The 15,651-nt window shown below is 43.0% G+C and overlaps 1 protein-coding gene across 3 annotated transcripts in view; it reads right to left on the bottom strand.

The window, feature by feature from the left end:
- Nucleotides 1-15,651, bottom strand: part of ADGRA3 (adhesion G protein-coupled receptor A3) — a 140,756-nt gene that overhangs the window by 39,406 nt on the left and 85,699 nt on the right. For all 3 annotated transcript variants that reach the window (XM_086705332.1, XM_025922104.2, XM_086705333.1), the window contains exon 11: nucleotides 463-624. In XM_086705332.1, coding sequence (XP_086561458.1) covers nucleotides 463-624 — 162 coding nt within the window. The remainder of the gene's footprint in view (nucleotides 1-462; nucleotides 625-15,651) is intronic.

Raw genomic sequence — 15,651 nt, 5'->3', positions numbered from 1 at the left:
GGGGCTTGAACTCACAAACAGTGAGATCACGACCTGAGCTGAAGTGAGACGTTTAACCGACTGAGCCACCCAGGCGCTCCCCAGTTCTGTTTTGAAATTGGAACCTGGGCAAACAATCAGACACTTTCTCAGAACATCCTTCAGGGCCCAGAACAGAGTATCAGCTGGGAGGTGCATGTGACAGTTACAGTAATCCTACAGTGTGCTTATTTGTCTTTCAAATTAAATGGCGATAACCATTCAAACTGCAAATTAAGAAAGTATTTTCTAATTACCAAGAAAACAGATTACTCAAAAGTGAAATGAGCTTTTAAAATGTTAGAGAACTGGAAATTCTGTAATAATCAGCAGGAACAGAAAATACCCACATCATGAGGAAAAAAACCAAAACTATCTTTTATAAGTTCAAGTTGCTTTCAATGAATTTCTTTTCTTAGAATTCTAGGACAATGTTACACTTACTGTTGAATAAACGTGAGCTCCGTTTGCTAATCGGTACGTGGCAATGCGCTGTAGACACTGAACAATTCGACTGCAGGCCTTAGCTTCCCTCTGTGCCAGCCACAGAACACGCTCGTCAGCCAACATGATGTTGCTTGCAATGTCAACCATCACATCACCTAGCTAGCAGGTGTGCAGGAGAGAAGAGGAAGACCTTTAAAACCAATACAGGCTGTTTTACATAATCAAGATCACAATGAGACACCAAGATTGGCCTTCCGTCTAAATGTTCACATGAAAACCCAACAGGCACTTATTTTTTTTCTGACTGAAACATTTTCAGATATGAATAGCACATTCAGTTATGACCGGCAGGTAACATTTAGCTCAGGGGCGCCTGAGTGGCTCAGTCAGTTAAAGCATCCGACTTCAGCTCATGATCTCATGGCTCATGGGTTCGAGCCCCGGGTCAGGCTCTGTGCTGACAGCTCGGAGCCCAGAGACTGCTTCAGATTCTGTGTTTCTGTCTCTCTCTCTCTCCCCCTTCCCCTGATCACATTCTGCCTCTCGCGCTCTCTCTCTTAAAAAAACACATTTAGGGGCGCCTGGGTGGCGCAGTCGGTTAAGCGTCCGACTTCAACCAGGTCACGATCTCGCGGTCCGTGAGTTCGAGCCCCGCGTCAGGCTCTGGGCTGATGACTCAGAGCCTGGAGCCTGTTTCCGACTCTGTGTCTCCCTCTCTCTCTGCCCCTCCCCCATTGATGCTCTGTCTCTCTCTGTCCCAAAAATAAATAAACGTTGAAAAAAAAAAATTAAAAAAAAAGCAAAAAAACAAAAAACACATTTAGCTCAAAACAGTATACTTGAATAACTACCAACTCATTGGTAAAGAATGACATGTGGTACCCATTTTCATAAGGGGGGGAAAAGGCAGTTAAGTTAATCAAGGAGAAGGGAAAGATACCACACGATTCCCAAAACAAAAAGATCCCAACTCTTTGGAAAAACATTTATAAAGACCTCTTTTTGTATGTTAACTCAGTATTATTAGTAAGAAACACACACGGCTACCTCTTTAGTATCCTGTCATGTCCAAAACCCTAGGAATGTCCAGCTATCATCAGTTCCCCGCAAATGCCAGGCACTAGATGGGTCTTTGCACATGCGGTTTCCATGACCTCGAATGAACCTCTTCGGTTCCTCCCAGTTCAATGAATGCTTTACGATCCAGTGCCATGAAATACATGGATCCTAAGAGGTACTTTTCCACCACTTGTTTTATTTACTGAATTCCTTTTATTAAGTTCAATCCATGACTTACAGATGTAAACATCTGTCAGGCAATGCCACCAAAAATGTCCATTAACGATTATTGACACTGACTTGTATGTCCCATGTCAGAGAAATGCATTGAATAGCCCGGGCTAATGAGACATACTGGTGTCGAGGGGGTTTGCTATCAAGCAAAATGTTCCTGAGAGGGAGATCTATGGCAGAAACAACTACAAAAACATTCCAGAGGTAGGATCACAGGATTTACAAGCTGGCTGGGCCTCTAATCAAGAAACAAACAGCAAAGGCGTTAAGCCCCAAAGCCAAGCGAGAAAGTGAAGGCTATTTTAGCAAATGTCTTTTCGTCATCCCAGAAGATCCCAGATGAGCTGTTCAACCCTGCTCTGCATCCGATACTCTTCCCAAGATGTACAATTATGAAACTGAGGTGGGACTAGAAAATGTTCAGTCCATCCCACCCACAGTTCACTTCACAAAGAAGACAAGCCTGTGGAAATGCAGTGGATCCCAGCGCTGGAACACGATGGGTGAGGCAAGTGAGTGAGTACAGGGGTGAAGAGTAGGACTTCAAGTCCTGACCTCTAGCTGAGCTGGACACTTACCCTCTTACGCCTTCCTTTAATTGTAAAAGGCAGATAATAACAATCCTGTCTTTTCTGAATGTTGTGAAGATTAAGTTCCTATGATAAATACAAGGCTCCTAAAACCATGCCTGGTCAGCTGTCCTCATTATTGTATTTTATCGCTCCATTATTTGTTTAACATTTCAATTCCAGCATAGGCCCCTCTTTCAAGATAGCTCTAGGAGTGTTAAAGAGGAAGGGTGTATTTATATGCAAAACTATGTAAGAACTCATACAACTCAATAGCAAAAAAAAAAAAAAAACTGATTAAAAATTAGGAAGAGGATCTGAATAGACATTTTTCCAAAGAAGATATACAGACTGACCAACAGGTACATGTAACGGTGCTCAACATCGCTCATCATCCAGGAAATGCTAATCAAAGCCACGATGAGATGTCACCTCACACCCGTGAAAATGGCTATCAGAGGGACAGCTGACGAGGATGTGGAGACGAGGGAAGCCTTGTGCGCTGCTGGTGGGAACGTAAATTGGCACAGCCACTTAACTTCTAGAAAGCAGTATGGAGGTCTCTTGAAGAATTAAAAATAGGGTCTAGCAACTCCACTTTACCTGAAGAAAATGAAAATGCTAACTCATAAGATTCTTGCGCCCCTACATTCACTGTAACATTATTTACAGTAGCCGAGACATGGAAGCAAGTCAAATGTACATCGATGGATGAACGATAAAGAGAACGTGGTGTCCACACACGTGCACGCGCACACACACTCTCTGGAATTTTACACAGCCGTAAAAAAGAAGGATATCTTGCCATTTGTGACAACGTGGTTGGAACTTAAGTTGAGGTATTATGCTAAGTGAAACAGGTCAGACACAGAAACACAAATACCATAGGATCTCACTTCTTTTTTTTTTTTTTTTTCAACGTTTATTTATTTTTGGGACAGAGAGAGACAGAGCATGAACGGGGGAGGGGCAGAGAGAGAGGGAGACACAGAATCGGAAACAGGCTCCAGGCTCTGAGCCATCAGCCCAGAGCCTGACGCGGGGCTCAAACTCACGGACCGGGAGATCGTGACCTGAGCTGAAGTCGGACGCTTAACCGACTGCGCCACCCAGGCGCCCCAATAGGATCTCACTTCTATGTGGAATCTTAAACAAAACTGCCAAGAAGGCAGACAGGGAGTTGCCAGAGGAGGGAGTAGGGGGTGGGCGAAATAGGTGAAGGAAGCCAAAAGGTACAAACTTCCGGTTACAAATAAGTCATGGGACGTAGCGTGGGGGCTGTAGTTAAAAATACTTATTGCAGGGGCGCCTGGGTGGCGCAGTCAGTTAAGCGTCCGACTTCAGCCAGGTCACGATCTCACGCTCCGTGAGTTCGAGCCCCGCGTCGGGCTCTGGGCTGATGGCTCAGAGCCTGGAGCCTGTTTCCGATTCTGTGTCTCCCTCTCTCTCTGCCCCTCCCCCGTTCATGCTCTGTCTCTCTCTGTCCCAAAAATAAATAAACGTTGAAAAAAAAATAAATAAAAAAAAATAAATAAAATAAAAAATAAAAATACTTATTGCATATGTGAAAGGTGCTAAAAGAGGAGATCCTTCTCATGACCAGAAAAAAAATTTTGTAACTGTGCAGTGATGGATATGAACTAGACTTATTTTGGTGATCGACTCACAATATATACAAATACTGAATCATTGTGTTGTACACCTAAAAATAATACAATGTTTCATGTCAATTACACCCCAACAAAAAACAAAAATTTAATTTAATTTAATTTAACTTAAAAAGAGGAGTGCCTTTTTAAAGTCTATGTTCAGGGCAGCCTGGATGGCTCAGCCAGTTAAACATTTTTTTAATATTTATTTATTTTTGAGAGAGAGAGAGAGACAGAGTACAAACAGGGCAGAAAGAGAAGGAGACATGGAATCCAAAGCAGGCTCCAGGCTCTGAACTGTCGGCACAGAGCCCGACCTAGGGCTCAAAATCACGAGCCGCAAGATCACGACCTGAGTCGAAGTCAGATGCTTAACCGACGGAGCCAGCCAGGTGCCCCTAAAAATAATTTAAGTCTATGTTCATCTGTAAATAGGACAATGCATCCAGCAAAACTGTCTCTCTCTACTCTCTAAAGCACTGCTACCTCATCCAATTAAAAATAGTTTATGGGCTTCTTAATGCCTCTAACATACTATATCGCAACTCTTTCCTTATTTTCTTTCCAACGTAAACATCTTAAGGGCAGAGACAACACAATGTCTTACTTATATTTATACCCTTATTCACTAGTAGAACTCTTGGTATAAAAGCCAATAGCTACACAGTTCCATTTACTCACTGACTAAATATTTATTGAGGACCAAGGTGAGCCAGACACTGTCCAGAGCAATGGAGACACAGCAGTAAGAGAAACATACAAGGTCTATTAGGGGGCTTGTAATCTCTGAGGAAAATGCACAACAAGTAAACGCATGTTGTAAAAGTGACTAAGTTGTGATAACTGCAAAACTACCAGAGTGATATATAATGAAGAGAAGGGAATTTAATCCAAACACTCTATTTTAATGGACTCAGACATTCCCAAAGAGCATTTTCCTCCAAACCCAACACATTAACAAGATCAACTGACAACCAGAAAGGCCTAGGCCTCTAATCTAATCAACCCCAATGCAACCCAGAGCCTATTCATTTTATACAATTCATGGAACATTAGCATCCTAGTATATAGTCTATATATTCCTAATAACAAACAGGTGAGGGGGGTGGATTTTATTCTAACAGAAGCTCTTGTTTCTGGAGCTATAAAGAAGGCAGTGCGGGGGAGGGGGGGGTGTGCCTCGGTGGCTCAGCCAGTTAAGCGTCCAACTCTTGATTTCGGCTCAGGTCATTGACGATCTCATGGTTCATGAGATCCAGTCCTGTGCCAGACTCCACACTGACAGCAGAGAGCCTGCTTGGGATTCTCTCTCTCTCCCTGCCCCTTCCCCCTCTCAAAATAAATAAAATAAACTTAAAAAAAAAAAAAAAAAAGGACAATGACTCCAATATGCCAATAACTGAACATGTCAATCAGCTATTTATACAGACAATTGGAATAGTAACTGCCAATTTTTAACAGGAATTCAGAGTAGCCTGAATAAATTGGCTAGGTTTGTGTCTCTTATTCTTACCTACTGTGGCTTTTAAAAGATGCTCTATGGCTATCAAAAAATTCCCACTGGCCGCAAACACCTAAAAGATAATATGTAAGAAAACACAGACTCTAAGGTACTACAGAAATAAATATGGAGTATTCATAGATTAGCACCATTACAATTCAACTTGTCTTATACTTTTTTTTAAAGTTTTAAACACATAGACTTTACGAAGATCCAACAGGAGACCTGACAGATACATCATCTCCACTGAGAAACTTTATTGCATGATCAAAAAGCTACTTACTGCTATGGCCACCAGATAATGCCAGTAATGGAATTTAGTGTGTTCTAATAACTGTAAAGAAAAGAAGTATCTTTAAGAAGGTATATAGCTAGCAAGAATGATTGCTTTAGCTGGGAATAAGCTATCTTTCTCATTACTTCATTCCAAATGGCTAAGAACTCAGGAAAGGGATTTGTTGCCAAAATACTCCCCAGAGCAGGTGATCATAAAATGCTGTAAACTTCTGTAGCTCGGTTACGGAAGCAGTTCTGAATCCGTCACAGTGGCAAAAGAAGGACACGAAAAGGGTAACAGTGCATGAAAAATTAGATTGGACTAAAAAAGTATTCCTAAAATCTGACACACCAAGACAGTTTGGCAACTGCAACAAGCGTTAAAAAGCATTGGCTCTCTCCTTGACCTCATTTCCTAAAGGCCACTCCAGGCACAAAAGGGTCAGAAGGAATCACACACCTGCTCTCCCACCTGTCACAGTGAATGGTTGAAGCTCAAATAAAAACACGTGTGAACGCGCATTATCAAAGATAAAAAGGGTAAAGAAATGGAAATGCCACATTAATAACAAAGAAAGCATTAAATGTCAATTGTCATAAGAATATTTCATGTTCTCAATATATGTGTTTGGAATTCTGATCAGAATCAGATCAAATCACCTGTAAATTTCATGAATGTCTGATGCGTTAGCATAGGAAACACACGAGATGATACATAACCTAAACTTGGTATTTAATTGTAATGTAGGAGGATAGTAGGACAATGAAGACAGAGTATTTATGTGCCTTCGAGTTACACACTCCTGGGTTGAGACTTCAAGTCTGTCACCTGCCAGTTAAATGCCCACGAGTCAGTTATTGAGCCTGCCCAACACTCAGTTTTCTCACTTGTAAAATGAGACCAAGAATTCTATGAGAAGGCTCAGAAGGGTTCATGCCATAGGAAATTAAGAAAACAAAAGTTATCTTCAATAAGCAACTCACGTCATTTCTGAGAAAAGCCAAGGGATGTAGCCCTCCCCACCCCAGTTTGCATTTCCAAGCACACGGAAGCAGGGGGTACCCGTTAAACCTAATAACCAGAAAATCAAGAATTACAGACTCATGTGTGAGACGGGGCAGCAAGGTGGGCAGTTGTTTGGGGACAGCTAAGATGGTGACAGGTTGTAAAGGGATGATGTGCCTTCCAAACGTGACTAGGTAATAACAGGAATAAGGGCAGCAGCTGGTATTATTACTAAGTTCAAGAAGTCCTCATGATTTCCTCCTAGTTACACATTACATATAATACTGAGATCACACCTATCTCAAACTGTGTTACTGCCCTGCATACTTTTTTTTTTTTTTTACATTTTTTAAAATTTATTTTTGAGACAGAGAGAGACAGAGCATGAACGGGGGAGGGTCAGAGAGAGGGAGACACAGAATCTGAAACAGGCTCCAGGCTCCGAGCTGTCAGCACAGAGCCCGACGCGGGGCTCGAACTCACTGACTGCGAGATCATGACCTGAGCCAAAGTCGGACGCCCAACCGACCGAGCCACCCAGGCGCCCCTGCCCTGCATACTTTTAACAAAGGGATTACTCCACTGTGAAAGCCAAGTTTTAAAGGTGTATTTATGTCCCTCTTAACTAGCTTCGGTGTCCTGAATGCCTCAGGATCCCACTGCAGGCTTCTCAGTTTGCTTAGTAAAGCAGTCAATATTCAGCGAGAGTCTCACTGTGATAATCATCAGCGCCTGTGGCAAAGATTAAAGATCTGATTTTATTGTGGTAAAGGAGCAAAGAAGATAATGAAGAGGAGGACGATGACCATGGGGGATCCGGGGAAACAGGTGAGAAGGGGGGGAGGGAGGGAGGCTGAGAATAATGTTATGTGGAATAAATGTCCCACTTATTCTGTTTCCTTACAAAACGGATTTGAGGTAGCTTAGCAAAATAAAAAGGATTATTCTTTTAAATTAAGAAAGCAGGGGCGCCTGGGTGGCTCAGTCGGTTGGGCGTCCGACTTCGGCTCAGGTCATGATCTCGCGGTCCGTGAGTTCGAGCCCCGCATCGGGCTCTGTGCTGACAGCTCGGAGCCTGGAGCCTGTTTCGGATTCTGTGTCTCCCTCTCTCTCTGACCTTCCCCCCATTCATGCTCTGTCTCAAAAATGAATAAACGTTAAAAAAAAAAAAATTAAAAAAAAATAAATTAAGAAAGCAAATAGTGGGAAATATAGACGTATAAGAAAAAGATACGCAAGTAAAAACTGTGCATCAAGGCACAGCTTCTATCACACGGGAAAAAATGGTATGTTTCTAGGCGAGGCGGTGAAGACCATACCACAATTATCAACACAAAGGGAGAACGCTACCTGCAGGTCAGCAAAGCTGCTTTTATGAGAACACTACTCGAGAGGTGGACCTTGATCGGCGGCCCCCTCAGCCATACCTTCACAACAAACGGAAGAGCCTAACTCCTCAGAGTCCTTCAATTCTCCTGAGGGAAGCTCATTTTGTTTTTTTCTGATTACACAAACCTCTGTGCATCTCCCATTGGGGGAGCATGGAGAACTAGGTACTCAGGAAGATTCCCCTGCTAACAGTGAAAACTGCTGAGCGAAAACTCATCGACAGGAAAGAAAGAAAGGCACCACTGACCAGTCAGACAATAAAGACTGTTCCAGAGGCCCACAGCAAAACAGCAGCAGGAATCCAAGAAGCTCTGAGGTTGAACTCTGATGGCCGTGGCTTATGTTTTGATTTCCAGGCAGGCCTACAAGGAGATCACTGCATTACGCTGATAACATAAAGGGGACACCTCCAGGGTCAGGGCGAACCAGCAAGCAAAATTGAAACTGTCTTGACCTTGGCACAAAGTAGGAGGTGAAAAATCTCTTCCCTGGCAATTCGTAAACACAGCTGATCACACAGGACTAAGGTCAAGCATCACATTATTCCTGAGGTCTAAAAAACCTCAAGCTGAGAACTAATTTCAAAGCGAGCCCCTTACCTTGGTATTGCCCCTAGGCACTTAACAGAAGCAAACAAATATCACACTTCATAAGGATACATTAGACTATTCCCATGAAGACTCCTCATCATCAATATTAATCAACATTGTTCTGGAGGTTCTCACTAACAACCAGAAAGGGAAAAAATTTAAAAAAGGATACAATTTAAACAGGAACAGAAAAACCAACTGTATTCACTGGTGACCTATGTCTAGAAAATCCCACATAACCAACTGCAAAATTATGTGAATGAATTCCTTAAGGTAACCGGACATAAGATGCACATTTTTAAAAACCATAATTAGGGAAAATTGAACAAGGACTAGATATTTGATGGTGTTAAGGTCTCAGAGCTCATTTGGGTAACACATAACAGTATCACGGTTCTACTTTATCTTTTGTAATGTTTATTTATTTTGAGAGACAGAGACAAAGACAGAGACAGAGACAGACACAGAGAGAGAGAAAGGGAGAGACCGTGCATGTGAGTGCAGGTGGAGGGGGGCAGAGAGAAAGGGGGGGAGAGAGAATCCCAAGCAGGCTCCACACTGTCCAATGGAGCCCAACTCCCGGCTCGATCTTACGAATTGTGAGAGCATGACCTGAGCCAAAATCAACAGCTGAGCGTTTAACCAATAAGTCACCCAGGATCCCCTCATAGTTCTATTTTAAAGTTCCTTTTAGGGGCGCCTGGGTGGCGCAGTCGGTTAAGCGTCCGACCTCAGCCGGGTCACGATCTCACGGTCCGTGAGTTCGAGCCCCGCATCGGGCTCTGGGCTGATGGCTCGGAGCCTGGAGCCTGTTTCCGATTCTGTGTCTCCCTCTCTCTCTGCCCCTCCCCCGTTCATGCTCTGTCTCTCTCTGTCCCAAAAATAAATAAAAAACGTTGAAAAAAAAATTAAAAAAAAAAAAAAAGTTCCTTTTATTTCAGGAAAATTATGGATGAGGTAGGACATCTAGAATTTGCTATTCAATGTTCCAGCACTGAAGAAGGAAAACAAGAAAGAAAGAAGAAAAAGATAAAGGAAAAGAGAGTGGGGGAGTGGGGACAAAAGAAGTGGATAGATGAAACAAAACTGGTCAATAAGGAAAAAGGCTGAAGCCCGGTGGAAGGTAAAACACGGGTATTAATGATAACATTCTCTCTCCTACACTTTTAGAATTTTCCAATAAAAAAAGTTTCTGAAAAGTTTTTAGGAAGTTAAGACTAAAGTATACATTTTTTTTTTTTTTTTAAAGCAAGACAGGGATAGAAAAGGAAGATACTATAGTGCTTCTCAAAGCTTGTGCCAAAGACAGGGCACTGGGCACAGTGTAGAAATGCAGACTCCTCATTGACAGACTGAATCAGAAACTGAGGGGGCAGGGCCACCGCTCTATTTCACAAACCTTCGGGGGATTGAGATAGACACTCAAGTTTCAGAAACAATGTAACAAAGCCAGGGTAGCCATCTCTGAAAAGCTTAACAGTAAAGTCTGACAAAAATCAAGGAAAAAACATTAGTAATACTGAAAACCAAACAAAATGGTTAATACAGAAGTGATTATATTTTAAGATAAGGAAGTGAAAGAACTTTACATTTTTAAAGATCTGGCCATAAAAATGTGCCAAATGAACTTTGTGGTAAACTAGCATTAGGGTGCATGCCTCGCTCAGACATTTAAAACTAGCTCACTGGGGCGCCTTGGGTGGCTCAGTCCGTTAAGCATCGGACTTCAGCTCAGGTCATGATCTCACGGTTCGTGGGTTCGAGCCCCGCGTCGGGCTCTGTGCTGACAGCTCAGAGTCTGGAGCCTGCTTCAGATTCTGTGTCTCCCTCTCTCTGACCCTCCCCCGCCCATGCTCTGTCTCTGTTTCCTTCAAAAATAAATAAACATTAAAAAAATTTCTTTAAACTAGAGCACACTAAAAAATTAAAAATTTTAGATATATATACATACATACATATATATAATTTTAAATATATAATTAATTACAATTTAAAACCAGAGCAGTAAAAGGACTATTATGCATAACCAAATCTGATCTTTATACATTCCCCTCTTCTGAAATGCACATATGTTTTCATAACAGACATCACTAGTGTAAATACGGAACAGACACTTAAATTGCCTGACAGACAACCTTAAGCTGTTTTAAAAAAAACCCCACCAAAAGGGCGCCTGGGTGAGTCAGTCAGTTAAGCATCCGACTTCATTTCAGGTCATGATCTCACAGTTCGTGAGTTCCAGGCCTGCATCAGGCTCTGTGCTTATAGCACAGAGACCACTTGGGATCCTGTGTCTCCCTCTCTCTGCCCCTTATGTGCTCTGTTTCTCAAAAATAAAACAAATATTAAAACAAAAAAGAGTCCATTAAATACACCATTTGGATCTGACGGCTGGGAAGCTTTCAGCACCCACCTTAAGATCACAGAGCACCAGCCTGAGCTGCCTAGACTCAATCATAGGTTAAAAAGCAATTGCCTCACAATATTTCCCTTATGAATTATTCATAACAGAGTAACTTTTTGGATATAATGCAAAAAATCAATTTAACTATTTGTCCAACTAAGCCATATGCATTTCAGGATACCTTAGAATAATTTCATGGTAATTAACATAAAACGAAGCCCTTAAACATCATGATTTCTTTTTACTGTTCTAATAAATGGTGACAGCTATGGCCTATACTTCAACTTTCCAGAGAATCTGATAGGATGCCTGTCACGACCACAGGTGATGATAGTACATTTGTACCTCAATTATTCGATCCTAAATATTTTTCTTCTGTTTCTCCTATTTATACTTAATAATTTGCCATCATTTGTTTCCAAAGTTAATTCACACTTTACCTCTAATGTCACCAGTGAAAGTGACAGTTAAGTAATTAAAGCACTCTGGTGATTTTTTTTTTTTTTTTTAAAGAACCTACTTCTCAGCTTCGGAGATAAGAATGTTAAATTTCCTAACTTTATGAAAGTATAACATAGCTTTCAATCATTCCGCAAAACAGTTTCGCCTCTATTTTCTCACTTGTGCACACAAACACCGCAAGTTAAAGAGGGCAAATATCATCCCATTTCAAAATAAAGAAAGGGCCTCAGGTTAATAAGTAACTCATGAAACCCTATGCACTTCCTGTCCTCAACAAGATGCATCTACCTGACAGCACACCAAAGTGGAGACGGTTCACCGCACGCAGTGGGGGAACGCACACCTCTGGGCACCATGTGACTCCTCACCAGTTGAGATGCGCACAAAGCTCCTTCAGGCAAAACCAGGACAGCATGTGAATAAACAGGGCAACATGGGAATAAACAGGGCAGCACGGGAATAAACAGGCAACATAGGAATAAACAGGCAGCGTGGGAACAAACAGGGCAGTGAGGGAATAAACAGGCAGTGTGGGAATAAACAGGGCAGTGAGGGAATAAACAGGCAGCGTGGGAACAAACAGGGCAGTGTGGGAATAAACAGGCAGCGTGGGAATAAACAGAGCAGTGAGGGAATAAACAGGCAGCACGGGAACAAACAGGGCAGTGTGGGAATAAACAGGCAGTGTGGGAATAAACAGAGCAGTGAGGGAATAAACAGGCAGCGTGGGAATAAACAGGCAGCGTGGGAACAAACAGGGCAGCGTGGGAATAAACAGGCAGCGTGGGAATAAACAGGCAGCGAGGGAATAAACAGGCAGCGCGGGAACAAACAGGGCAGTGAGGGAATAAACAGGCAGCGTGGGAACAAACAGGGCAGTGTGGGAATAAACAGGCAGCGTGGGAATAAACAGGCAGCGAGGGAATAAACAGGCAGCGCGGGAACAAACAGGGCAGTGAGGGAATAAACAGGCAGCGTGGGAACAAACAGGGCAGTGAGGGAATAAACAGGCAGCGTGGGGGGCGCCTGGGTGGCGCAGTCGGTTAAGCGTCCGACTTCAGCCAGGTCACGATCTCGCGGTCCGTGAGTTCGAGCCCCGCGTCAGGCTTTGGGCTGATGGCTCGGAGCCTGGAGCCTGTTTCCGATGCTGTGTCTCCCTCTCTCTCTGCCCCTCCCCCGTTCATGCTCTGTTTCTCTCTGTCCCAAAAATAAATAAAAAACGTTGAAAAAATAATTTAAAAAAAAAAAAAACAGGCAGCGTGGGAACAAACAGGGCAGTGTGGGAATAAACAGGCAGCGAGGGAATAAACAGGCAGCGCGGGAACAAACAGGGCAGTGAGGGAATAAACAGGCAGCGTGGGAACAAACAGGGCAGTGTGGGAATAAACAGGCAGCGAGGGAAAAAACAGGCAGCGCGGGAACAAACAGGGCAGTGTGGGAATAAACAGGCAGCGTGGGAACAAACAGGGCAGTGAGGGAATAAACAGGCAGCGTGGGAACAAACAGGGCAGTGTGGGAATAAACAGGCAGCGTGGGAACAAACAGGGCAGTGTGGGAATAAACAGGCAGCGAGGGAATAAACAGGCAGCGCGGGAACAAACAGGGCAGTGAGGGAATAAACAGGCAGCGTGGGAACAAACAGGGCAGTGAGGGAATAAACAGGCAGCGTGGGAACAAACAGGGCAGTGTGGGAATAAACAGGCAGCGAGGGAATAAACAGGCAGCGTGGGAACAAACAGGGCAGTGAGGGAATAAACAGGGCAGCATGGGAACAAACAGGGCAGTGAGGGAATAAACAGGCAGCGTGGGAATAAACAGGCAGCGTGGGAATAAACAGGCAGCGTGGGAACAAACAGGGCAGTGAGTGAATAAACAGGCAGCGTGGGAACAAACAGAGCAGTGTGGGAATAAACAGGGCAGTGTGGGAATAAACAGGCAGCGTGGGAACAAACAGGGCAGTGAGGGAATAAACAGGCAGTGTGGGAATAAACAGGCAGCGAGGGAATAAACAGGGCAGTGAGGGAATAAACAGGCAGTGTGGGAATAAACAGGGCAGCGTGGGAATAAACAGGCATTATATATTGGCAAAATATTTCTCAATGTCCACATTCCAGAAGATATGCCATTTATTCCCGGGACTCAAACCATTCCCACTTCCGTGAATGATTTCTCATCATGTAGCAGCCAACCTGTGATTATCATCAAAATGGAAAGCAGCACTACCACAGAGCCAGAATCCAGACAGCTTCTCCCACCACTGGGAAAATTTACCACCGGAAGTAGGCTGTGGCCCAGAGAGACCATCAAGTAGCAAGACAGCTCTTAAGAAAACTGTGGTCTGAAGTTCAGAGAGCAACACTAAAATGTTACCTCATTATCAAGTGGTCCCTTGACCTGGGTCTCATTTAAATACATGTAACTGTTTTTCTTCCTTTACTAACTACATCCTATCAAATAAAGCACGTAGGGTACTGGGGCTGTAGTTCCAAGTTCCAAAACTTACCACCAAAATGCAAGATATTAATAAGCAGTGTACTAAAAAGAGAAAAAAAAAGTTCCTTGGTTTAAATGATGTAGAAGAACTAGGGATGATATTTACCTTTGAACATTATTAATGAATCTGGGAGGTCCTACATCAAGAAATACATTAGACTTTGTTCAGTCCACTGTTTCCACACAGCTGTGTGCTGTGTACTTTGGAAAACCACACAGGGCAACACTACTAGAAAGTAAACATGAGGGGTGCCTGGGTGGCTCGGTCAGTTAAGCATCTGTTGCTTGATTTTGGCTCAGGTCAAGATCTCACCATTCATGAGTCCAAACACCCCATCGGGCTCCAAGCTGACAGTGTGCTGACGGAGCGGAACCTTTTTGTGTAACTGACTCTATCACATAAGAGCCACTAGTTCTCAAGTAGCTTGAAACTTAACGTTTAAGAATACATTAATCTGCATCTAAAAACTTACTTGAAACATTATTTTCTGCTCATTCATTCCGAAAATGGTGGTTGTCAATGTTTTCACATAAAGGATTATCATGTTGACAAGCATAGTTTTAAGAACATGGCCCTATTAAAACATACCTGTTTTCTTTTCTTTTTTAATATTTTGTTAATGGTTATTTATTTTTGAGAGACAGAGCATGAGCAGGGGAGGAGCAGGGAGAGAGGGAAGCACAGAATCTGAATCAGGCTCCAGGCTCTGAGCCGTCATCACAGAGCCCAACACAGGGCTTGAACTCGCAAACCATGGGATCATGACCTGAGCCTAAGCTGGACACTTAACCAACTGAGCCACCCAGGTACCCCAAAATGTGCTCATTTTCAAAGTCACCAAATTTTCCTAACTTGCATATTACAATCATTAGGAATTTCAAAAAAGTTCCGAAAAATAGTCTCCTTTTCCAGGATATTATGAAAGAAATTAAGCAATATAACAAGATCTGGGTGACTAAAACTCACAATAAGGATGGCTCTCCCTGGAGGGAAGCTAACCCATGGCCCCACCTACCCCGGAATATGGTATCCAGTCCAGACCAATCTAGTAAGTCTGACCAGAGAATTCACGCAACCACAAAGCCTCAGCAGGGTAGGCAACCAAGCCAGGAGCACAGGTCCCTGTACCCATTCTCAGAGCTCTAAGAGCCGCCTGGCCCAAAAGAAGATGATAATAGCAGGTCCCACTTGCCCAAGGCCATTACCAGCAGACACACCCAGAAACCCAAACAGAGCTAACCAGTGAAAAAACAAAACTGGTAAGTCTAGAGGAGAAGCCCCATTACTCAAATAAGGAATCAAGGATCACAAAAAGTCACGTAAATATGACACCACCAAAGGAAACTCATCGAGTTCCAATAATGGAGGATCCAAGAACTGTCAGACAAAGAATTTAAAATACTCCTCTTAAGGAAATTCACTGAGCTACAAGAAAAGAGAGACACCACTAAATAAAATTCGGGAAACAACACATGAATAAAATAAGAAGTCTGACAAGAAAACAGCAACCATCAAAAAACAAACAAACTGAAATCCGAGAGTTGAAGAATACA

The sequence above is a fragment of the Puma concolor genome, chromosome B1, assembly GCF_028749965.1.
Source record: "Puma concolor isolate L17-30 chromosome B1, mPumCon1.1.hap2, whole genome shotgun sequence".
Taxonomy (NCBI): domain Eukaryota; kingdom Metazoa; phylum Chordata; class Mammalia; order Carnivora; family Felidae; genus Puma; species Puma concolor.
This window is presented reverse-complemented; position numbering and strand designations above follow the sequence as displayed.